The 26,847-nt window shown below is 43.9% G+C and overlaps 1 protein-coding gene across 1 annotated transcript in view; it reads right to left on the bottom strand.

The window, feature by feature from the left end:
• Positions 1–12,030: 12,030 nt before the first annotated feature.
• scfd2 (sec1 family domain containing 2) overlaps positions 12,031–26,847 on the bottom strand; it is a 544,849-nt gene continuing 530,032 nt past the window's right edge. The window contains exon 9 of the mRNA XM_070870049.1: positions 12,031–12,593. Within this exon, the coding sequence (XP_070726150.1) occupies positions 12,501–12,593 (93 nt within the window). The 3' untranslated portion in view covers positions 12,031–12,500. The remainder of the gene's footprint in view (positions 12,594–26,847) is intronic.

Raw genomic sequence — 26,847 nt, 5'->3', positions numbered from 1 at the left:
CTCTCAAGTGGATGTAAAAGAGCCCATGGCACTATTTCAACAAGGTGCAGGGGAATTATCCCTGGTGTTCTGGCCAATATTTATGCCTCAATCAACATCACTCTAAAACATTATCTGATCATTATCACATTGCTGTTTATGGGATCTTGCTGTGCGCAAATTGGCTGACATTGCAACAGTGACGACACTCAAAAGTACTTCATTGGCTGTAAAGTGCTTTGAGGTGGCCGTGAAAGGCGCTATATAAATCCAAGTCTTTTCTTTTATAAATTATGCTATTGGTAATTTAAAACTAGGTGTACACTGATGTACATAGGATTATTAAACCTTTTCCTATCTGGTGTTGAACTATACACAAACAGCTTTGAACATTTACAGATTTAATTTAATGCAATTTGGAGAATGATATATATTTAATTCAGAATCTGTGGAAAGTGGTTATGGCTTAAACATTTTTTAATCCAATCCAACACAATTTCTTAAACACAGTTTCACCATCCAGTTTAAAAATTGAACACTAAATGTTTGAGGGTAACATTTTCACAGTATTGAAAGTTATTTGTGATGTGAAAAAAATTGCACTAAATCATAATTAGCTATTTTGGTTTCTTTCCCGTCCCTTGCCGTATGCTGTTTCCCAAGTCCATCACTTTCACTTTATTGACTCAATTTAGTGGGATGTATTTTCCTTGATGGAATCTCTTAACCTTGTGTAGTTCTGTAAATGCATACCTTTTTTGTGAGGGGGAGATGCAGTGGACTCAGTTGGTAACTTATTTTTATGATTGACCCACTATAATGTAGCCTATTTAAACTGAAGTTTTTAAAGTTTACTTTTTCTACCTTAAGTCTTCCCATCTCCTGTGGATGTTATCTCTGATGGAGAATGGTTTTACAGGTGCTTGTTGTACCTTGCTCAAATGGTCATTATTGTGTATGCCTCAACAGTAAATGTTAGGCAGGCTATTTAACCCTGGAGGGCATCACAGATGAGCCTCATTTGATCCTCATCCAGCATCCACACACGTGGACTTCTATCAGTGGTTGCTGAACAAGTGGGGACCCTGTCTTCCCTCCTCCCCTGTTGAGGGTATTGAGGCAAATTTTAGCATTTCGTACTGCTACAGTGGTAGGGATCAAACTGAGACTTTTGTGGTCTGAATGGCTCAACTATTTGGTGAATAAACTTAATTATTGGGGGAAAAAGTTTGTGTAGAAACAAAGATCAATCAGAGCTAAATAATATACTCTATCTAATATGTCAACTTTCATTTGACTACAACGATCTTACTGCATTGAAAGGTACACATTAAAGGGTTGGATTTGTTTTGAAGACATTCACAAGATAACATACATGTCTTCAAACAAGTCTAGCCCTTTAATCCACTATCAGCCATTCAGTGCAGTTGTATAGAACCTAACCACAGCTGGTACAAGTAACCGTTGAATTGAAGTTTATGATACTCAACAAACTTATTTCATTCTCATCTTGCCAACAATTTTCAGTATAACTCACGGGTCAAAGCCCACCTTTAGAGTATTACAATCTGAGTGAATTTGTGAGTTACTTAATCAGAAGAAAGACAATAGTGAATTAAGGCCGGAATTTTGCCTACCTGGGTGGGTCTGGTGCGAGTGGAGTCGTGTGGCCGGTCGCGTCCCCGCTGCTGAAAATGAACTTGCCTTAATGGGACCTATTAAGCCCACCCAGCATGTTACCCGGCCCAATGGGAGACTTTAATCTACATATAGATTGGGCTAACCAAACTGGTAGTAATACGGTGGAGGAGGATTTCCTAAAGTGCATTAGGGATGGTTTTCTAGACCAATATGTCGAGGAACCAAGTAGGGGGCTGGCCAGCCTAGACTGGGTGATGTGTAATGAGAAAGAACTAATTAGCTATCTTTTTGTGCGAGGCCCCTTGCAGGAAGAGTGACCATAATATGGTAGAATTCTTTATTAAGATGGAGAGTGACACAGTTAATTCAGAGACTAGGATCCTGAACTTAGTGAAAGGTAACTTCGATGGTATGAGATGTGAATTGGCTAGAATAGACTAATGAGTGACACTTAAAGGGTTGACGGTGAATAGGCAATGGCAAACATTTAGAGAGCACATGGATGAACTTGAACAATTGTACATCCCTGTCTGGAGTAAAAATAAAATGGCTCAACCGTGGCTAACAAGGGAAATTAAGGATAGTGTTAAATCCAAGGAAGAGGCATATAAATTGTCCAGAAAAAGCAGCAAACCTGAGAACTGGGAGAAATTTAGAATTCAGCAGAGGAGGACAAAGGGTTTGATTAGGAGGGGGAAAATATAGTATGAGAGGAAGCTTGCTGGGAACATAAAAACTGACTGCAAAAGCTTCTATAGATATGTGAAGAGAAAAAGAATAGTGAAGACAAACATAGGTCCCTTGCAGTCAGAATCAGGTGAATTGATAATGCGGAACAAAGAAATGGCAGACCAATTGAACAAATACTTTGGTTCTGTCTTCACGAAGGAAGACACAAATAACCTTCCGGAAATACTAGGGGACCGAAGGTCTAGTAAGAAGGAGGAACTGAAGGAAATCCTTATTAGTCAGGAAATTGTGTTAGGGAAATTGATGGGATTGAAGGCCAATAAATCCCCAGGGCCTGATAGTCTGCATCCCAGAGTACTTAAGGAAGTGGCCCTAGAAATAGTAGATGCATTAGTGATCATTTTCCAGCAGTCTATCGACTCTGGATCAGTTCCTATGGACTGGAGGGTAGCTAATGAAACAACACTTTTCAAGAAAGGAGGGAGAAAGAAAACGGGGAATCATAGACCGACCGGTTAGCCTGACATCAGTAGCGGGGAAAATGTTGGAATCAATTGTTAAAGATGAAATATCAGCGCATTTGGAAAGCAATGACAGGATCGGTCCAAGTCAGCATGGATTTATGAAAGGGAAATCATGCTTGACAAATCTTCTGGAATTTTTGGAGGATGTAACTAGTAGATTGGACAGGGGAGAACCAGTGGATGTGGTGTATTTGGACTTTCAAAAGGCTTTTGACAAGGTCCCACACAAGAGATTTGTGTGCAAAATTAAAGCACATGGTATTGGGGGTAATGTATTGACGTGGATAGAGAACTGGTTGGCAGGCAGGAAGCAGAGAGTCGGGATAAACGGGTCCTTTTCAGAATGGCAGACTAGTGGGGTGCCGCAGGGCTCAGTGCTGGGACCTCAGCTATTTACAATATACATTAATGATTTAGATGAAGGAATTGAGTATAATATCTCCAAGTTTGCAGATGACAATAAGCTGGGTGGCGGTGTGAGCCGTGAGGAGGATGCTAAGAGGCTGCAGAGTGACTTAGACAGGTTAGATGAGTGGGCAAATGCATGGCAGATGCAGTATAATGTGGATAAATATGAAGTTATCCACTTTGGTGGCAAAAACACGAAGGCAGAATATTATCTGAATGGCGGCAGATTAGGAAAAGGGGAGGTGCAACGAGACCTGGGTGTCATGGTACATCAGTCATTGAAAGTTGGCATACAGGTACAGCAGGCGGTGAAGAAGGCAAATGGCATGTTGGCTTCATAGCTAGGGGATTTGAGTATAGAAGCAGGGCGGTCTTACTGCAGTTGCACAGGGCCTTGGTGAGGCCTCACCTGGAATATTGTGTTCAGTTTTGGTCTCCTAATCTGTGGAAGGATGTTCTTGCTATTGAGGGAGTGCAGCGAAGGTTCACCAGACTGATTCCCGGGATGGCAGGACTGACATATGAGGAGAGACTGGATCGACTGGGCCTGTATTCACTGGAGTTTAGAAGGATGAGAGGAGATTTCATAGAAACATATCAAATTCTGACGGGACTGGACAGGTTCGATGCAGGAAGAATGTTCCCGATGTTGGGGAAGTCCAGAACCAGGGGACACAGTCTAAGGATAAAGGGTAAGCCATTTAGGACCGAGATGAGAAGAAACCTCTTCACTCAGAGAGTTGTTAACCTGTGGAATTCTCTATTGCAGAGAGTTGTTGATGCCAGTTCGTTGGATATATTCAAGAGGGAGTTAGATATGGCCCTTGCGGCTAAAGGGATCAAGGGGTATGGAGAGAAAGCAGGAAAGGGGTACTGAGATGATGATCAGCCATGATCTTATTGAATGGTGATGCAGGCTCGAAGGGCCGAATGGCCTACTCCTGCACCTATTTTCTATGTTTCTATGAGATGGAGCAGGTCTAGTCACATCATTCATGATGCGTTTTCAACCATTAAAGGGACCATGGCCATATTAGATTTGAAGTTTAATCTAACATAGTGCTGTCAGTGAACGACAGCATTGGAGTGCTGCAAACACTGACGATGACTGCACAGAGGCAGAGGGCTACACTCAGGGTTCTCCGATGACTCGCTCCAATATGCTTATGGAGAGAGTCAGAGCACGCAAGGAGTCCTCTTCCCTTCTGATGGGCAGAAGGGACCTCCCCAGGAGACCGAGAGAGCCTGGTTACAGATTGCAGAGGTCACAAGCAGGGATGTGGTCAGGAGGACCTGGATGCAGTGTTGTAAACATTTCAATTATCTAATTAGATCAGGAAATGTTAGTGCAAAGCCACACTTAACAGCATCCCGCTGTGCCACTTATCACATCCCCATCACTCTGCATTCTCTACCCTACTCCTGCACGTCCTTATACCACCTTACGTAAGAACATAAAAAATAGGAACAGGAGTAGGCCATACGGCACCTCGAGCCTGCTCTGCCATTCAATAAGATCATGGCTGATCTGATCATGGACTCAGCTCCCTGCCCGCTCCCCATAACCTCTTATCATTTAAAAAACTGTCTATTTCTTTCTTAAATTTATTCAATGTCCCAGGTTCCACAGCTCTGAGGCAGCAAATTCTACAGATTTACAACCCTCAGAGAAGAAATTTCTCCTCATCTCAGTTTTAAATGGGCAGTCCATTATTGTAAGATCATGCCCTCTAGTTCTAGTTTCCCCCATCAGTGGAAACATCCTCTCCGCATCCACCTTGTCAAGACCCCTCATAATCTTATATGTTTCGATAAGATCATCTCTCATTCTTCTGAATTCCAATGAGTAGAGGACCAACATACTCAACCTTTCCTCATAAGTCAACCCCCTCATCTCCGGAATCAACCTAGTGAATCTTCTCTGAACTGCCTCCAAAGCAAGTATGTTCTTTCGTAAATATGGAAACCAAAACTGCACGCAGTATTCCAGGTGTGGCCTCACCAATACCCTGTATAGCTATAGCAAGACTTCCCTGCTTTTATATTCCATCCCCTTTGCAATAAAGGCCAAGATTCCATTGGTCTTCCTGATCACTTGCTGTACCTGCATACTATCCTTTTGCGTTTCATGCACAACTACCCCCAGGTCCTGCTGTACTGCAATCTTTCTCCATTTAAGTAATAACTTGCTCTTTCATTTTTTTCCTGCCAAAGTGCATGACCTCACACTTTCCAACATTATACTCCATCTGCCAAATTTTTGCCCACTCACTATGTCCTTTTGCAGATTTTTTGTGTCCTCCTCACACATTGCTTTTCCTCCCATCTTTATATCATCAGCAAACTTGACTACATTACATTCAGTCCCTTCTTTCAAGTCGTTAATATAGATTGTAAATAGTTGGGGTCCCAGCACTGATCCCTGCGGCACCCCACTAGTTACTGGTTACCAACCAGAGAATGAACCATTTATCCTGACTCTCTGTTTTCTGTTAGTTAGCCAATACTCTATCCATGCTAATATATTACCCCCAACCCCATGAACTTTTATCTTGTGCAGTAACCTTTTATGTGGACCTTACCTTGCACCTCCACCCATCCCCATCTAACTAGCCGCCCCTCACACTCAAACTCATCCTAGTGCAATCGTATCAACTAACAACACACAAGGGTACCCACTTGGATGTTTTATCCAATGTTCATGTATAGTTTCTGTTAATGTGGTGTCAAACATAAAAATCTTTATTTTCAACACTTTCCGGTCTTGGATAGATTTGTGTGCACCTTTGGAATTGGCTTAGTGAGTTGCAGTAAATGGTGAATGATTAGACCCTCCTACAATGGTGATGAGTGCGAAAGGAATGGCTTGGTCAATGTAGGAATGCTTTATGGTGTTGTTCTTGGTGCTGTTGGTGTTGGGGCTCATCGTGGTCAGATTTTGTGCACCAAGGTGAGACAGTATAAATGGCACCCATGTTGACGGAACAGATGGCAGATGAAGTACAGATGACCGAAGCATTCTGTTAAATGGTGAGAGAGTTCTTCCAATGAGGTGAGACTGGATGGAGACTTTTGCTAGAAAGACTTGCAACTTGCAGAATCTGTACTGGGAATGGACTGAGCAACAGCTTCTGCCTGAGGAAAGTGATCATGTGTCAGGTGGGAGCTTTTACTGTGCATTTGATGCGGTCAAGTAATCAGCTGGAGCAATGGCCGTGGAACTCCCGCCTCAAGCTGCGTAAATCCCGTGGCCATGCAGGGAAATTTTAAAATTAAGTGGAAAAACGCTCTTAAGTGCCTGTAAACTACTTGATAATGATTTCAATTGGGTCATCTGCTGGCTTCGTGATGACAGACGTGCCCAGGGGAAAGGTGACCTGCTGTCAAAAATAACAACTTTCCCACCTGACCCGCCACTCATCACGTCTGCTATAACCACGGAAAAGTCCAGCCTAAGTTTCTGATCACAAAAATTAAATAGTTGTGATGGATTAATTGTCCCTTGGAATAACCAGTGTTATTTCTATTCTGGTAATTTATGTTACCCAAGTGATTGCATTTTTACTAAGTCAATTGAATTAGTGAGTAGCTCCAGTTTCCTTAAATCGCTAGGAAACAGTTATTACTCATTCATTTACAGCTAATATATCATAGAAACATAGAAAATAGGTGCAGGAGTAGGCCATTCGGCCCTTCTAGCCTGCACCGCCAATCAATGAGTTCATGGCTGAACATTCAACTTCAGTACCCCATTCCTGCTTTCTCGCCATAGCCGTTGATCCCCCTAGTAGTAAGCACCTCATCGAACTCCTTTTTGAATATATTTAGTGAATTGGCCTCAACAACTTTCTGTGGTAGAGAATTCCACAGGTTCACCACTCTCTGGGTGAAGAAGTTCCTTCGCATCTCGGTCCTAAATGGTTTACCCCTTATCCTTAGACTGTGACCCCTGGTTCTGGACTTCCCCAACATTGGGAACATTCTTCCTGCATCTAACCTGTCTAACCCCGTCAGAATTTTAAATGTTTCTATGAGGTCCCCTCTCATTCTTCTGAACTCCAGTGAATACAAGCCCAGTTGATCCAGTCTTTCTTGATAGGTCAGTCCCGCCATCCCGGGAATCAGTCTGGTGAACCTTCGCTGCACTCCCTCAATAGCAAGAATGTCCTTCCTCAGGTTAGGAGACCAAAACTGTACACAATACTCCAGGTGTGGCCTCACCAATGCCCTGTACAACTGTAGCAACACCTCCCTGCCCCTGTACTCAAATCCCCTTGCTATGAAGGCCAACATGCCATTTGCTTTCTTAACCGCCTGCTGCACCTGCATGCCAACCTTCAATGACTGATGTACCATGACACCCAGGTCTCTTTGCACCTCCCCTTTTCCTAATCTGTCACCATTCAGATAATAGTCTGTCTCTCTGTTTTTACCACCAAAGTGGATAACCTCACATTTATCCACATTATACTTCATCTGCCATGCATTTGCCCACTCACCTAACCTATCCAAGTCGCTCTGCAGCCTCACAGCATCCTCCTCGCAGCTCACACTGCCACCCAACTTAGTGTCATCCGCAAATTTGGAGATACTACATTTAATCCCCTCATCTAAATCATTAATGTACAGTGTAAACAGCTGGGGCCCCAGCACAGAACCTTGCGGTACCCCACTAGTCACTGCCTGCCATTCTGAAAAGTACCCATTTACTCACTCCTACTCTTTGCTTCCTGTCTGACAACCAGTTCTCAATCCATGTCAGTACACTACCCCCAATCCCATGTGCTCTAACTTTGCACATCAATCTCTTGTGTGGGACCTTGTCGAACGCCTTCTGAAAGTCCAAATATACCACATCAACTGGTTCTCCCTTATCCACTCTACTGGAAACATCCTCAAAAAATTCCAGAAGATTTGTCAAGCATGATTTCCCTTTCACAAATCCATGCTGACTTGGACCTATCATGTCACCTCTTTCCAAATGCGCTGCTATGACATCCTTAATAATTGATTCCATCATTTTACCCACTACCGATGTCAGGCTGACCGGTCTATAATTCCCTGTTTTCTCTCTCCCTCCTTTTTTAAAAAGTGGGGTTACATTGGCTACCCTCCACTCCATAGGAACTGATCCAGAGTCAATGGAATGTTGGAAAATGACTGTCAACGCATCCACTATTTCCAAGGCCACCTCCTTAAGTACTCTGGGATGCAGTCCATCAGGCCCTGGGGATTTATCGGCCTTCAATCCCATCAATTTCCCCAACACAATTTCCCGGCTAATAAGGATTTCCCTCAGTTCCTCCTCCTTACTAGACCCCCCGACCCCTTTTATAACCGGAAGGTTGTTCGTGTCCTCCTTCGTGAATACCGAACCAAAGTACTTGTTCAATTGGTCCGCCATTTCTTTGTTCCCCGTTATGACTTCCCCTGATTCTGACTGCAGGGGACCTACGTTTGTCTTTACTAACCTTTTTCTCTTTACATATCTATAGAAACTTTTGCAATCCGTCTTAATGTTCCCTGCAAGCTTCTTCTCATACTCCATTTTCCCTGCCCTAATCAAACCCTTTGTCCTCCTCTGCTGAGTTCTACATTTCTCCCAGTCCCCAGGTTCGCTGCTATTTCTGGCCAATTTGTATGCCACTTCCTTGGCTTTAATACTATCCCTGATTTCCCTTGATAGCCACGGTTGAGCCACCTTCCCTTTTTTATTTTTATGCGAGACAGGAATGTACAATTGTTGTAGTTCATCCATGCGGTCTCTAAATGTCTGCCATTGCCCATCCACAGTCAACCCCTTAAGTATCATTCGCCAATCCATCCCAGCCAATTCACGCCTCATACCTTCAAAGTTAGCCTTCTTTAAGTTCTGGACCATGGTCTCTGAATTAACTGTTTCATTCTCCATCCCAATGCAGAATTCCACCATATTATGGTCACTCTTCCCCAAGGGGCCTCGCACAACGAGATTGCTAATTAATCCTCTCTCATTACATAACAACCAGTCTAAGATGGCCTCCCCCCTAGTTGGTTCCTCGACATATTGGTCTAAAAAACCATCCCTTATGCACTCCAGGAAATCCCCCTCCACCGTATTGCTTTCAGTTTGGTTAGCCCAATCTATGTGCATATTAAAGTCACCCATTATAACTGCTGCACCTTTATTGCACGCACCCCTAATTTCATGTTTGATGCCCTCCCCAACATCACTACTACTGTTTGGAGGTCTGTACACAACTCCCACTAACGTTTTTTGCCCTTTGGTGTTCTGCAGCTCTACCCATATAGATTCCACATCATCCAAGCTAATGTCCTTCCTAACTATTGCCTTAATCTCCTCCTTAACCAGCAATGCTACCCCACCTCCTTTTCCTTTTATTCTATCCTTCCTGAATGTTGAATACCCCTGGATATTGAGTTCCCAGCCCTGATCATCCTGGAGCCACGTCTCCGTAATCCCAATCACATCATATTTGTTAACATCTATTTGCACAGTTAATTCATCCACCTTATTGCGGATACTCCTTGCATTAAGACACAAAGTCTTTAGGCTTGTTTTTTTAACACCCTCTGTCCTTTTAGAATTTTGCTGTACAATGGCTCTTTTTGTTCTTTGCCTAGGGTTTCTCTGCCCTCCACTTTTCCTCATCTCCTTTCTGTCTTTTGTTTTTGCCTCCTTTTTGTTTCCCTCTGTCTCCCTGCATTGGTTCCCATCCCCCTGCCATATTAGTTTAACTCCTCCCCAACAGCACTAGCAACACTCCCCCGAGGACATTGGTTCCGATTCTGCCCAGGTGCAGACCGTCCGGATTGTACTGGTCCCACCTCCCCCAGAACCGGTTCCAATGCCCCAGGAATTTGAATCCCTCCCTGCTGCACCATTGCTCAAGCCACGTATTCATCTGAGCTATCCTGCGATTCCTACTCTGACTAGCACGTGGCACTGGTAGCAATCCTGAGATTACTACTTTTGAGGTCCTACTTTTTAATTTAGCTCCTAGCTCCTTAAATTCATTTCGTAGGACCTCATCCCTTTTTTTACCTATGTCATTGGTACCAACGTGCACCACGACAACTGGCTGTTCTCCCTCCCTTTTTAGAATGTCCTGCACCCGTGAAAATTTGTGAAAAGACCTCGTAGATTTGGCTGTTTCAGTTGGGTAATTCTAGCTTTTTCCAATCGCTATGACTGTTCCTGCCATCTTATTTTGGCTACTTGGAATACTCACCCTGATTAAACTGGCTTGGGATCCCTTGTGCATTTGTAGTTGATTTTTCCTCTCTGGAATGTAACAGATTTCCAAAGGCAGTGTCTGACCACTAAAATGGAATTACAAGTAGCAACAGGTGTTTCAGTAAATGGTTTTGTAAATTACAGTAACAGAATCTCAGCACTCAGATTGTATAATTTTAAATTTGTGTCTGTACAATAGTTGGCCAAGCCCTGCACTGGTGATGGGGACTTGCACCAGGAACTTCTATGAGGTTAACCTGTTTGGCAATCATAACTTTGGCAGAAACCTCATGCATAAATGGAGATTACAGTGATTTTCTGTTGCAGTCACAGTGGACGATTAAGAGAATCCCCAAGGAAATTCCCAGCGCTGGTTTTAAATCCTTACCTTAAGTGATAGTCAAACTCATTAAGTCAATTGAGAAATGAGAAAATGTCACTATTTCTTCACAGTTACATAAAAGTAGGGGGAGGAAGCTATCCTGACTGGTAGCAATTTGGGGTAGTGTAGAATAGCCTGTTGCCCACCCTCTAGCCAGAGATAGATACATAGGGGAGAATTTTAATCCCCAAAAATAGGTAGGTTGGGATTGGGTGGTTAAAATGTTTTTTAAAAAAACAACTTAATTCCAAATCCCAACCCGACCACTTCCGGATTTAACGGACAGGGGCGCGGGCAATCAACCCGCTTCTAGGAGGCCCATTTAAATATGATGAGACTAGCGTGCCTCATACTGATTCACTATTACAAATTCAGGTTCCCAAGGCTCAGGGAATCCGCCAGCTGAAGTAAGGCGAAAAAACCGCTGGATCCAGGAGGTAAGTGCCTTTACATTAACCTGCTGGATTTAGTACCCTGCCTCTCCCAACCCCCGCGATTGGACAAACCCCACGAGGCCTCAGTTCTCTCCTCTTCCCCCCGCCCCCCCCCCCGGCAACGAGCCTCCAATTTCCCCCAATCTCCACCCCGAGGCTTTCGATTACACCCCCCGCCTCTGTTCTTCCATCCCTGCACCCAGGCCTTCCACCACCCCCGCCGCTGCAACGTCCTCCAAACCCCCCTCCCCTTGGATTTTGATTCCCCCTCCCACCTGCAGGACTCCGATTCCCCCCCCCACTCCCGATGCTCTTTTGATCCCGATCTTCCCCCCCCCCCCCTCGCCATCTGGCTGGATGCGGGCGGGAAACAGAGCTTTGAAATGTTAATCATATCGTTAAATTCGACAGGGCCTGCAGGAAACCTGTTTTCCCGAGTTTCCTGACCACTTTCTAGGGGGGGGCCAATGTCACAAATACTGTTGGTTACTCAACCCAATGGCACTGCAGTTGAACAATCTGCGGGGTAAAAGTGGCATTTTTTTTTAGTGCTATTTTTAGAGTATGATTTGGCGACTGCTACTTTCGTCTTTGCTCGTGCTTTCTTAAGAAGTTTAAAGAACAGTCTTGAGGAAGTTAGATTCAAAAATGTGACCAAGATCAATGTAAGTGATAGCTGAAATTGTTAGTCGTGCTCTTGATGTGCGATCATAAAAAATTGCTGATACCTTACAATGTCATTACTGGAGGTTTATTAAGAAATAGTTTTTAGTTGCGTACAGGGAAATTCGATGTCTGTAGAATTACTGACATTATATAAACCAGTGATATTTTTAGAGAACACACCTATTTTCAGTGCTCGAAACACTACCACACAATTCAAGTCTTCCATAAATCGGGTTAAATGACACGCTTCCATGGGCGCATTAGAAAAGCTGTATAGTCAGTAATACAGAAAATGTAAAACCAGGGAGCAGGGAAAAGAATCACATTAATACTCTCCAAAAGCATGTGTTAGTTGTAGATTAAGTGGGCTTCAGCTTGCAATCAGGCACATTATCAGCCAGACATTTAGCCACCTCTTCTACATATTTATACTCTTTGGGTGTTCATTTTTAGCTGCTCCTTCAATGATGGCAAGTCTTGGATTTCTGTCCATTTACGCCCAGTATAGTTCAAATTTCTGGTCAGCAACAATGTACTTGTTACACTCCAATATCAGGATGCAGTCTGTCAGTTGCAAAGATGAGCTGAGTTACATCAAGTGGTTTTAATAGTCTGGTAGACAGCACAATCACCTACACAGAATAAAAACATTATTTAAAAAAAAAGTCAACTCTGAACTTACCCACATGTTTATCAATTGATGAATTTTCTTGAGTATGCAATAAAAAGTAATAATTACTTATCTTGCAAATTTGATAGCACCAATGAGTAATGCTGATATTAATCTGCTTCATTGTGATTTAACATCATTCCTAATCCCAAATTTGACTCTGAGTTTGTGTTGAGTAAATTGATCTCAGCCTGCTCAGTGATTGGAAAAGCAAAATTTGGTCAAGCAGAGTCAGCAAGGATTTATGAAGGGGAAGTCATGTTTGATAAATTTGCAAAACAAAGATTGGGGCTGTCACATCTTGAACAATCTTGAAAAACATTTTTTTTTTCTAAAGTTACTTAAAAATTGTAATTTTTATTAAAATGGATAAATTTTACACTCCACAAAATTAAAATTAGTTTTTCAGGGTTATAACGTTTTTTTAAGCTGTCAATATGCTGTTAAAACCCCAGTCATTCCTAATCCAACAAGGCTTAACATTTAATGGGGTATTTAACAGCGAATACAACGCGGAAATGCCCAAATTTTCATCAGTTTTGGCTATGGGTGGGGGGTCCACAGCGCAGTCAGTGTCGGTGCAGTGAATGACTGATGACTGACGCCAACTTCAGGATTTCCGCGTTAGGATGCACATGTGCTAAATTCTGAAGTCACAGTCAGTTTCAAAGGGGTAATAACAGCGAATGCTGTTTGTGCACTTATTACCCACTGCAAATTCCGGGCTGTTGTATTAACTATCACATGAGGAAGTAAGCCAACCCTAGGTACAGCTTTAAGGCATCCCATTATGTGATCCCAGTGATGCTCTCCCAATTCTAAAAACTGATTTCTGGAGAACAATTTACAGATCGGTGTTATTACAAAGATTTCTAACTAATCTGCCTGAAGGCATCCCCTGTAACTTGAGCAAAACCTACACAAAGCTGGTACATTACATCTGAAGCTGTAATTAGTTCAAAAGCTTAACAGAATCAGTCTCAAATGCATAACACATTGCAATATTGTCTGGTCTTCATAGCAAAAAATTATTTCTTGTTTGATTTAAAATAATTTTCTTCCTCTCTTCAGCTCATCTTCTGCTACGAGTCTTTTGGTGACTCAACAGACAGGTAACCGTACTTCATCTGCGTCTCTCCCCTTTTTAAACATTTGTGTTGGGTGTTGATTTCTGTAGAGATGCTGGCTTCAATACAAAATAGGGAGACCCAATTGATGTAGTGAAATTTTCGAGGATAGTCTTCCTGTATTAATTGGAACAGGAGGCCTTAATCTGATGACAGTTTCACAGACTCACATTTGAGACTAGGGTAAACTCACGGTTATTATCTTAAAACATTTTCTGAGGAGAGAAATAGTATAACTACTCTGCACAGTTTCTGGAATATTTTGAATAAATTAAATACAATTTAAAATTTAAATTGCGTTCAAAAAATATCAGAATGTGTAGAAGATGAGTGTAAATCAGTGAGATTGCCAGATTAATTTATTTTTGCCAGTTTTCTCTGACTCCTTCTTCTTTTGCTGGTGTACAATTCCACAGGTTCTGGGGCCTCACTTTCTGCTATCCTTCAGGTGTGAGCCCTGACAGTGCGTTGTTTAGTTATTTGACTGTCACGGCATCTTAGCTGAGCTGTTCTCACATCCACACATAGACGCCTCTTGCAGAGGTCACTGGAAATTGATCAAGAATGGGAACCCTTGGTGCTAGTGCCCCTGAACTGAGAAGGAGGCAGAGGTTAATTAGAGTTCGTCTAATACTACTTCAGTTGATTGAATCGGGGGCCTTCTAGTCTGCAAGTCTGCCTTTACCAACTGACCAGATTTTCATTTACTAAACACCAGTGTTCTGTGGCTTTATAAAAACACAATGAAAAGGCACAATTTAGTTGACCGCACATGTATCAGGATTAAAAAAGGTTTACAAATATCCAATTCATTTAAGTTCAACAATAAATGGCATTATATAATAAGGAAGCTTTCCTGTCTGGTAAAATGGCTTGCAAACCTCCTTACCAGGTTTGTGACAGAATGGTGCTCAGTCAGATCAGGGACACAACAAACTTATTGTGCGAGTGATCCCTTCACCAGTTATAAAACAATCAGCAGAACCTAGTATAAACCCTTAAAAAGACCCACATATGCACAGCTGCAGACACAGTTTCCACTGCAATGACAATTAAACCCAGCGGCCAACATGCTTTCAGCTATTGAGAGTATGTTATTTTGGTTTTTTTCCACCCCCTAGAAACAGATAAAAGAAAACTGAGTGATGGAATGTTGGAAATTTGAAAAATCTGAAGTAATGCAATTCACAGCAGGTAGATCAGTCTTTGAAAGAGAAAGACATGCTAGCATTGTTAATGTTTTGAAGAGATTTTGACAATTGAACTCCCAAGAAGGTCACACCTGAAATGTTAACATGACTTTCTCTTTCAGATGGAGCTCGAGCTGCCATGCATTTCCAGCACTTTTGTTTTATTCAGCAATTGCCTCCTCTAAAGTTCCCTAATACAAGGCCCCTTTAACAGGAATGAAAAAACCCACAAAGGTCCATTCTAAAAGCATTATTTTCTTGGGAGGAGGAAACTGGAGTGGGTTTGGTTTGCTGATGAACTATGCAGCCAGCTACACATCTTTGCAAGGGAAAATGCACAGTGTGCTCACTGTTGATTTTTATCAGTGAAATATGTGAAACACTCCACGGAAGACCTTTTAATGGGCCCAAGTTTTGGCCGCGCCTAGAACGGTGCAGCCCCGACCTGGATGCCCGTTTTTCGCGCCACAAAGTGCGCCTAAAAAAAAACAGATTCTCCGGCTCCCTGCAGGTCGTTTGCAGCTCGGCGCAGCGCAGCCCGAGCTGTGGGGGTCGGAGCCAGGTCCCTGCACTGAAAACAGTGCCGGGACCTCTGCACAGGCACGCTACAGTGGGCGCGCATGTGCAGTAGCTTCAGGCACCCAAAACTCTGTGGGAGGGGCCCGAAGCACGCAGCCCCTAGCCCTGGCCGAATGGGCTCACTGGGGCTGCGTGAATAAGGCTCCTCCCACGGCCAGCTCCTGCTTCCTCCCAACCCGACTCGACTCCCGACCCCCACCTGGACCGGACCCGACCCAACCTGACCTCCCTCCCCCCGCCTCCGAACTGAACCGAACCGACCCGACCCGCGCTTCCTCCCTCCCCCCTATCCGAACCAACCCGATCTCCCTCCTCCCCGCCCCCCCGACCCGACCTGTGCTCCCGAACGCCCCCCCCCACACCCGGACCGGACCGGGCCGGACCAGACCCGCGCTCCCGACCCCGGACCCGACGCCACCTACCTGTAAATCTGGTGCTGGGGACGGGCCCTGCCCGAAGTCTTGGGCCCAGCTGGGCCCGGCCCGTTCAGCCTCCCCCCCCCGCCCTTCTCCTTCCCCCCTCTTCCCCTCCCCTTTCCCCCTTCCCCTTCTCCCCCCCTTCCCCTTCTCCTCCTCCTCCCCCCCTCCTCTTCTCCTCCTCCTCCTCCCTCCCCTTCTCCTCCCCACTTCCCCTTCTCTCCCCCCTCCCCATCCCTCCCTCCCCTCCCCTCCTCCTGCCCTCTAGCCCCCTCCTCCCCCTCCCCTCGCTGTCAGAAACACAGACACTGACAGAGAGTGAGAGACACACACAGACAGACAGAGAGATAGAGACACTGACAGAGACACACTGGGTGGGGCATCCCAGCATGCTGTTGGAGGGCTCCCGGTGCTGCAGTCGGTAAGTAGAAAATGTTTTATTTATTGATTTTTTGTAAAAAAAAATTATTTATTAATTTTTTTTGATTGATTTATTGGTTGATTTATTGATGTTTTTATCATTTATTATTGATGATGGCTCTTTATTTGTAAAACTGAAGTGTTTAATGTTTGTAAACTTCCCTTTACAACCCGCCCACCATTCCCTACGCCTGATTTGTAACCTACGCCTGATTTTCTAAAGTGTAGACAAGGTTTTTTCCAGCGTACAAAAATCTTCACTTACTCCATTCTAAGTTAGTTTGGAGTAAGTTTTCACTGACGAAACTTTGAAAACAGGCGTAAGTGGCCGGACACGCCCCCTTTTGAAAAAAAAATTCTGTTCCAAAGTGAAACTGTTCTAACTGACTAGAACTGGAGCAAACTAAATGCCGAGAATTTGAATTTCCAAGATACTCCGTTCTACACCAGTTGCTCCAAAAAATCAGGAGCAACTGAGGCCGAAACTTGGGCCCATTATGTCAAGTTAAGGGGAGGGGGGGGGGGGGGGGGGGGAGGGTGACAAAAGAATGCTTTTTTAAACAAATTTTGATTCTGTCTCTTTATACTCAGTTATTGTGCTTGGGCAGTTTAACAGCCAACTTAAGCCTTGTACCAAGTCTATCCTGATACAATGGATATTCCTCGAAGGTGATCCTGCTCTGCCAACGTTACTTTGCTGGATATGCGGCGGAAACCCTGATTTTGTGCACAAACTGAAAAACAAGACATGCATCAGGTGCAAGAGACAGAGCAGAGAAGACTCATAAGAACATAAGAATTAGGAAGCAGGAATAGGCCATTCGGCCCATCGAGCCTGCTCCGCCATTCAATGAGATCATTGCTGATTTTCTATCTCTACTCCACTTTCCTGCACTACCTGCATATCCCTTGATTCCCTTAATATCCAAAAATCTATCTATCTCTGCCTTCACAGCCTTCTGGGGTAGAGAGTTCCAAAGATGCACCACCCTCTGAGTGAAGAAATTTCTCCTCATCTCAGTCCTAACTGGCTGATCCCTTATTCGGAGACTGTGACCCTGGATCTAGACTCCCCAGCCAGAGGAAACAGCCTCTCTGCATCTACCCTGTCTAGCTAGCCCTGTAAGAATTTTGTATGTTTCAATGAGATCACCTCTCATTCTTCGAAACTCTAGAGAATATAGGCCTAGTCTACTCAATCTCATAAGAACATAAGAACATAAGAATTAGGAACAGGAGTAGGCCATCTAGCCCCTCGAGCCTGCTCCGCCATTCATCAGTGCAAAAAAACTAGAGGTCAATATTGTGAGCATTTCTAGGTCATCACAGACTGCTCTGTTGGCTTCATGAACACTTCAGCCAAAGTCGGTCAAGACAGTGCTCTGTATTAGAACATAAGAACATAAGAATTAGGAACAGGAGTAGGCCATCTAGCCCCTCGAGCCTGCTCCGTCATTCAACAAGATCATGGCTGATCTGGCCGTGGACTCAGCTCCACTTACCCGCCCGCTCCCCATAACCCTTAATTCCCTTATTGGTTAAAAATCTATCTATCTGTGATTTGAATACATTCAATGAGCTAGCCTCAACTGCTTCCTTGGGCAGAGAATTCCACAGATTTACAACCCTCTGGGAGAAGAAATTCCTTCTCAACTCGGTTTTAAATTGGCACCCCCGTATTTTGAGGCTGTGCCCCCTAGTTCTAGTCTCCCCGACCAATGGAAACAACCTCTCTGCCTCTATCTTGTCTATCCCTTTCATTATTTTAAATGTTTTTATAAGATCATCCCTCATCCTTCTGAACTCCAACGAGTAAAGACCCAGTCTACTCAATCTATCATCATAAGATAACCCCCTCATCTCCGGAATCAGCCTAGTGAATCGTCTCTGTACCCCTCCAAAGCTAGTATATCCTTCCTTAAGTAAGGTGACCAAAACTGCACGCAGTACTCCAGGTGCGGCCTCACCAATACCCTATACAGTTGCAGCAGGACCTCCCTGCTTTTGTACTCCATCCCTCTCGCAATGAAGGCCAACATTCCATTTGCCTTCCTGATCACCTGCTACACCTGCAAACTAACTTTTTGGGATTCATGCACAAGGACCCCCAGGTCCCTCTGCACCGCAGCATGTTGTAATTTCTCCCCATTTAAATACTATTCCCTTTTTTACTGTTTTTTTTCCCAAGGTGGATGACCTCACACTTTCCGACATTGTATTCCATCTGCCAAACCTTAGCCCATTCGCTTAACCTAACTAAATCTCTTTGCAGCCTCTCTGTGTCCTCTACACAACCCGCTTTCCCACTAATCTTTGTGTCATCTGCAAATTTTGTTACACTACACTCTGTCCCCTCTTCCAGGTCATCTATGTATATTGTAAACAGTTGTGGTCCCAGCACCGATCCCTGTGGCACACCGCTAACCACCGATTTCCAACCCGAAAAGGACCCATTTATCCCGACTCACTGCTTTCTGTTAGCCAGCCAATTCTCTATCCATGCTAATACATTTCCTCTGACTCCATGTACCTTTATCTTCTGCAGTAACCTTTGGTGTGGCACCTTATCGAATGCCTTTTGGAAATCTAAATACACCACATCCATCGGTACACCTCTATCCACCATGCTCGTTATATCCTCAAAGAATTCCAGTAAATTAGTTAAACATGATTTCCCCTTCATGAATCCATGTTGCGTCTGCTTGATTACACTATTCCTATCTAGATGTCCCGCTATTTCTTCCTTAATGATAGCTTCAAGCATTTTCCCCACTACAGATGTTAAACTAACCGGCCTATAGTTACCTGCCTTTTGTCTGCCCCCTTTTTTAAACAGAGGCGTTACATTAGCTGCTTTCCAATCCGCTGGTACCTCCCCAGAGTCCAGAGAATTTTGGTAGATTATAACGAATGCATCTGCTATAACTTCTGCCATCTCTTTTAATACCCTGGGATGCATTTCATCAGGACCAGGGGACTTGTCTACCTTGAATCCCATTAGCCTGTCCAGCACTACCCCCCCAGTGATAGTGATTGTCTCAAGGTCCTCCCTTCCCACATTCCCGTGACCAGCAATTCTCCTCATAGGACAATCCCCCCATCCCAGGAATCAGTCTGATGAACCTTTGTTGAACTCCCTCAATGGCAAATATATCCTTCCTCAGGTAAGGAGACCAAAACTGTGCACAATACTCCAGGTGCAGTCTCACTAGGGCCCTATATAATTGCAGTAAGACGTCTTTACTCTTGTACTCAAATCCTCTTGTAATAAAGGTCAACATATCAGTTGCTTTCTTAATTGCTTGCTGTACCTGCATGTTAACTGTCAGACCCACAATGCTAATCCTTAGCGCAGATGATTGAGGAAAAACAAGAGTCCTTTGGTTTTTCAGCCATAAAAGGAGGGGACTGAAAGGCAATATTCTGAGATATACAAGTTAGTTAATAACAGAAAAAATAAGAACATATGAAACTGGAGCAGGAGTAGGCCACCTGGCCCCTCGAGCCTGCTCCGCCATTTAATAAGATCATGGACTCAGCTCCACTTCCCTTCCCACTCCCCATAACCCTTTATTCACTTATCGCTCAAAAATCTGTCCACCTTAAATATATTCAATGACCCAGCCTCCACAGCTCTCTGGGGCAGAGAATTTCATAGATTTACAACCCTCTGAGAGAAGAAATTCCTCCTCATCTCAGATTTAAATGGACGGCCCCTTATTCTGAGACTATGCCCCCTAGTTTTAGTTTCCCCATGAGTGGAAATATCTTCTCTGCATCCATCTTGTCGAGCGCCTTCATTATCTTATATGTTTTGATAAGATCACCTCTCATTCTTCTGCACTCCAATGTGTATAGGCCCAATCTACTCAACCTATCTTCATAACCCTCTCATCTTCAGAATCAACCTAGTGAACCTTCTCTAAACAGCCTTCAATGCAAGTATATCCTTCCTTAAATACGGAGACCAAAACTGAACGCAGTACTCGACGTGTGGCCTCACCAATACCCTGTACAGTTGTAGCAGGACTTCTCTGCTTTTATACTCCATCCCCCTTGCAATAAAGGCCAACATTCCATTTGCCTTCCTGATTACTTGCTGTACCTCCATACTAACTTTTTGTGGTTCATGCACAAGGATCCCCAGGTCCCTCTGTACTGCAGCACGTCGCAATTTTTCTCAATTTAAATTATAATTTGCTTTTCTATTTTTACTGCCAAAGTGGATAAACTCACATGTTCCCACATTATACTCCATCTGCCAAATTTTTGCCCACTCACTTAGCCTGTCTATATCTCTTTGCAGATTTCTTGTGTCCTCCTCACAATTTGCTTTCCCACCCAGCTTTGTATCATCAGCAAACTTGGCTACATTACACTCAGTTCCTTCATCCAAGTCATTAATATAGATTGTAAATAGTTGAGGCCCCAGCATCGATCCCTGCAGCACCCCACTGGTAACTATTTGCCAACCGGAAAATTACCCATTTATTCCCACTCTCTGTTTTCTGTTAGTTAGCCAATCCTCTATCCACGCAAATATATTGCCCCCAACCCCGTGAGCTCTTATCTTGTGCAGTAACCTTTTGTGTGCATCTTATCGAATGCTTTCTGGAAATCCAAATATACAACATCAATTGGTTCCTCTTTATCCTTTATCTGCTCGTTACAGCCTCAAAGAACTCCAGCAAATTTGTCAAACATGATTTCCCTTTCATAAAACCATGCTGGCTCTGCTTGACTACATTATGATTTTCTAAATGTCCTGCTACTGCGTCCTTAATGATGAACTCCATCATTTCCCAATGACAGATGTCTATAGTTTCCTGCTTTCTGTCTCCCTCCTTTCTTAAATAAGGGTGTTACATTTGCAGTTTTCCAGTCCGCTGGGACCTCTCCAGAATTCAGGAAATTTTGATAGATTACAACCAATGCATTCATTATCTCTGCAGCCACTTCTTTTAACACCCTCGGATGCATGCCATCAGGTCCAGGGGATTTGTATACCTTTAGTTTGCCTAGTGCTTTACCACTAGTGATAGTGATTGTTTGAAGTCCCCCCGTAATAGCTCGTTGATTATCAATTATTGGGATGTTTTTAATGTTCTCTACTATAAAGACCGACGCAAAATATTTGTTCAAAGTCTCTGCTATTTCCCTGTTTCCCATTATTAATTTTCCAGTCTCATCCACTAAGGGACCAACGTTTACTTTAGCTACTTGTTTCCTTTTTATATTATCTGTAGAAGCTCTTACTGTCTGGTTTTATATTTCTTGCTAGTTTACTCTCATATTATCTTCTCTGTCTTTATAATTTTTTTAGTCGTCCTTTGCTGGTTTCTAAACATTTCCGAATCCTCTGCCCTTTGCAACAGTGTATGCCTTTGTTTTCAATTTAATACCAGCCTTTACTTCCTTAGTTAGCCAGGGATGGTTCATCCTTCTCTTTGCATCTTTATTTCTCACTGGAATAAATCTTTGCTGAGAGTTATGAAATATCTTCTTAAATGTTTGCAACTGCGTTTCTACAGTCTTACCCTTTCAAATATTTTCTCAGTCCACTTTAACCAACTCTGCCTTCATACCTTTGTAATTTCCTTTATTTAAGTTCAGGACACTAGTTTGAGACCTAGCTTTCTCACCCTCAAAACTGAATTTGAAATTCTACCATGTTATGATCACTCGTCCCAAGAGGATCCTTCACTACAAGATCATTAATTAATCCAGACTCGTTAAACATTGCCTGATCTGAAATAGTTTGCTCCCTGGTTGGTTCCACATTGTTTTATTCCAAAAAGCCATCCCGCATACACTCTATGAACTCTTCCTCAAGGTTACCATTGCCAATTTGATTTGTCCAATCAATATGAAGATTAAAATCGCCCATGATCATTGCTGTAATTTCTTACAAGCCTCCACTATTTATTGATATATACTCTGTACCACAGAGTTGCTACTGTTTGGGGGCCTGTAGACCACTCCCACCAGTTACTTATTTCCCTTAATATTTCTTATCTCCACCCAAACTGATTCGACATCTTGATCTTCTGAGCCAATATCATTTCTTACTACTGCACTGATCTCATCCTTTATTAACAGAACTACCCCACCTCCTTTTCCTTTCTGCCTATCCTTACGACATGGCAAATACCCCATAATATTTAGTTCCCAGCAATGGTCACCTTGCAACCATGTCTCTGTAATGGCAATCAGATCATACCATTTTATTTCTATTTGCGCTGTCAACTCATCTATCTTGTTACGAATGCTTTGTGCGTTCAGATAGATCTTTTAATTTTGTCTTGTGTATACGCTCTGTCCCTACTTGTCACACTCTGGTTATCATTATTCCTATCGCTACCCTGCACTTTTGCCTTCTCCTTTCTCTTTGACCATTTAAATTTCCGCTCACCGGATCCCTCCCCCCCACTATTTAGTTTGAAGCCCTATCTACAGCCCTAGTCATTCAATTCGCCAGGACACTAGTCCCAGAGTGGTTCAAGTGAAGTCTGTCCCAGTGGAACAGCTCTCTCTTATCCCAGTACTGGTGCCAGTGCCCCATGAATTGAAACCCATTCCTCCCACACCAATCTTTGAGCCACGCGTTCATCTCTCTGATCCTATTTACCCTGTGCAAATTTGCTCGTTGTTCGCTCATGGTTCCACTTCTACATTTCCCAACAAACACAGTTGCCTTTGATGTACCCATTCTTCAATCTTGGTGCTATTCCTTTCATCATTTACATGCTATTTAAATTATTTATAAGATCATCCGTAAATATGAAGATTGTCCTTGTTACTTTCAAATTTCTTCCTGGCTTTGGCCCACCATAACTCAGTGATCACCCTAGCCATATATCCCTGCCTTCTCTCTTCCGATACCAGTTTAATTATGGACGGAGTTATTTGCACTGGAAAAATGCTCTGATTGGCTCTCCATTATCACATGACCTGATTGCTGATTGGTCCCCTTGAAGGATAAGCCACATCCAGAAGTTTCTTTGGAATGTGTAATTGAAACCGCCCAGCCCATGCTCTGAGTGACTTTGCAAAGTGTAATTCGAGCTATTCTGACTTCAGAACCCAGCGAGGATAGAGCTCCCCATCCCAGCAAAAGTTCCTGACCCCATCCCAGCCCAAGTTCCTGACCCGATCCCAGCCCAAGTTCCTGACCCGATCCCAGCCCAAGTTCCTGACCCGATCCCAGCCCAAGTTCCTGACCCGATCCCAGCCCAAGTTCATGCCTCCCCCAGCCAAAGTTCCTTACCCCATCCCAGCCAAAGTTCCTGACCTTACCACCCCACCCCCGCCCTACCATAGATGGGGCATTGTGTGTGGGTCACGGATTGTTAACAGGTTTATTGGGTATGAAGTGAATAGTGACAGTGTCGTGACTTCCAGATTTCATCCACTCCAATGATGTCCCTTGTAACACACACACACCAAGCTTTCTGAGAACCCGAGTGTGGGTGTAAAGGGGGTGGGGTTGGAAGAACGTGATCAGTCTTCCCCGAGTTCCCCCTCTCCTCTCCAATCCCCTCTCCTGCTTCCCCTCTCTCTCCCCCACTGTGTCTGTCTCTCTCTCTCTATCCACCCCCCGTGTCTCTTTCTCTCTATCCCTCCCCCCACCCAGTGTCTCTCCCTCTCTCCCTCCCCCCTTGTCCCTCTCTCTCTCCCCCACGTCTCTCTCTCTCTCTCCCCCCACCCCGTCTCTCTCTCTCTCCCCCCACCCCGTCTCTCTCTCTCTCCACCCCCCCCCCGTCTCTCTCTCTCTCTCTCCCCCAGGTCTCTCTTTATCCCTCCACTCCGTGTCTCTCTTTCCCCCTCTGCCCCCGTGTCTCTCACTCTCCCCACCCCCCGTGTCTCTCGCTCTCCTCCCCCCGACCCCACCGCCGCCTGCCGCCTCTCTCTCTCTCTCTCTCACCAATTACCTATGAGGTTTACTCTCCCACAGAAGGCCGTGAAAATGTTCCAAATAATGCAAAAGCTGGAAGCAAATCCAGCTCCAGGCTCCAGTGGCAGAAAATGCTTCAGTAGCGGACTCCACGTGGACTTGGCGTTTGGCTACTACTTCCGACTTTCTCGTACATCGCACTGCTCATGCTCGACCGAATCGAGGGCCCATACTCAAAAAGGGGGTGCAGCCTAATGCGTGCATGTGCTGAAGGACACATAAAAAGCTAGTACAAATAGTCACTCTGTTGAATTATGAAAACCCACTTCACCATCAGTGGCCACTTCTTCATTCACTACACTCATATCCTCTGGATCATTTCCTAACTTCTTCTGTGCTTTTGAAATCCTCCTCAACTTATTCTCGTTTCCTTTTTCCTCCTGCTCAGTGTCCATTCATTTCCTTCTCTGTAAACTATGTCGACACGAATTTGTGCATGTGAGGAGTGCTATAGAAATGTTACTTCTTGTTGCGGCAGGAAATAGCCCCAAATACTGTACTAGTTGACATCCTGAAGCCATTTACTCTTTGCTGAAGTTACACACACACCAGCAGCTGTTCAGTAACTTGCCGAAGTGGCCACTCATTATGCGTGAGTCTAAACAGTCAGTGTAGGCAGGCTATTCTACTGTGCAGGGCATCGTAGTCAATCCCAAACCTATTCTTATTCAAGATTGGAAAACTGCTAATGTAACGCTCCTATTTAAAAAAGGAGGCAGACAAAAAGCAGGAAACTATAGACCAGTTAGCCTAACATCTGTCGTTGGAAAAATGCTGGAGTCCATTATTAAGGAAGCAGTAGCGGGACATTTGGAAAAGCATAATTCAATCAAGCAGAGTCAGCATGGTTTTATGAAAGGGAAATCATGTTTGACAAATTTGCTGGAGTTCTTTGAAGATGTAACGAGCAGGGTGGGTAAGAGGGAACCAGTGGATGTGGTGTATTTGGATTTCCAGAAGGCATTCGATAAGATGTCACGTAAATGTTACTGCACAAGATAAAAGTTCACTGGGTTGGGGGTAATATATTAGCATGGACCTAGGATTGGCTAACTAACAGAAAAGAGAGTCGGGATAAATGGGTCATTTTCCAGTTGGCAAACAGTGACTCGTGGGATGTCGCAGGGATCGGTGCTGGGTCCTCAACTATTTACAATCTATATTAATGACTTGGATGAAGGGACCGAGTGTAATGTATCCAGGTTTGCTGATGATACAAAGATGGGTGGGAAAGCAAATTGTGAGGAGGACACAAAAAATCTGCAAAGGGATATAGACAGGCTAAGTGAGTGGGCAAACATTTGGCAGATGGAGTATAATGTGGGAAAATGTGAGTTTATCCACTTTGGCAGAAATAATAGAAAAGCAAATTATAATTTAAATGGAGAAAAATTGCAAAGTGCTGCAGTACAGAGAGACCTGGGGGTCCTTGTGCATGAAACACAAAAGGTGCAGCCCGTAATCAGGAAGGCAAATGGAATGTTGGCCTTTATTGCAAGGGGGGTGGAGTATAAAAGCAGAGAGGTCCTGCTACAACTGTACAGGGTATTGGTGAGGCCACACCTGGAATACTGCATATAGTTTTGGTCTCCGTATTTAAGGAAGGATATATTGGATTGGAGGCTGTTCAGAGAAGGTTCACTAGGTTGATTCCGGAGATGAGGGGGTTGACTTACAAAGATAGGTTGAGTAGGTTGGGCCTATATACATTGGAGTTCAGAAAAATGAGAGGTGATCATATAAGATAATGAGGGGGCTCGACAAGGTGGATGCAGAGAGGATATTTGCACTCATAGGGGAAACTAAAACTAGGGGACATAGTCTTAGAATAAGGGGCTGCCCATTTAAAACTGAGATAAGGAGAAATTTCTTCTTTCAGAGGGTTGTAAATCTATGGAATTCTCTGCCCCAGAAAGCTGTGGAGGCTGGATCATTGAATATATTTAAGACAGAGATAGACAGATTTTTGAGTGATAAGGAAGTAAAAGGTTATGGGGAGCGGGCAGGGAAGTGGAACTGAGTCTGTCATGTATTCGACCAGCATTGTAACCCATGTATAATCTGACCTAAGTTGTACACTGTGAGAACAATGACCACTAGGTGGTGAACTTGTGGGAGACACTCCTAACCTGGACCTTCAGATATAAAAGGGGAAGCTCCATCCACTTGCATCACTTGAGTGCTGTGGAATAAAGGACAGGTCACAGACTGACCTTTTCTCAAGCATGGGCCTCATGTGCATTTATACTGTATAGTAAGGACGTATCAATGGCGACGAGAAACTGGGATTTAAACCACGCGAGCATGGCCACGAGCAGAACAGATGAGAGGTACTGTGTTAAGGAATGGTTGGGACAGAGATTCAACATTGTTAAAGCAGCACATAGTTCTCCAGGCAGACAAAGGCAGTCGGGCATGCCCCAACATGTAGTCAAACCCAGAGGGGGAGTTCGACAGAGACAATGGTGATTCATGCCATTGCAAGGGACAATGCGACCAGTAATGGTACCATCAACACCTGTCAATGGCA

This window comes from Pristiophorus japonicus, chromosome 2 (genome assembly GCF_044704955.1).
Source record: "Pristiophorus japonicus isolate sPriJap1 chromosome 2, sPriJap1.hap1, whole genome shotgun sequence".
Lineage (NCBI taxonomy): Eukaryota > Metazoa > Chordata > Chondrichthyes > Pristiophoridae > Pristiophorus > Pristiophorus japonicus.
Note: the sequence above shows the minus strand (reverse complement) of the source record. Positions and strands in the feature narration are given on the sequence as shown.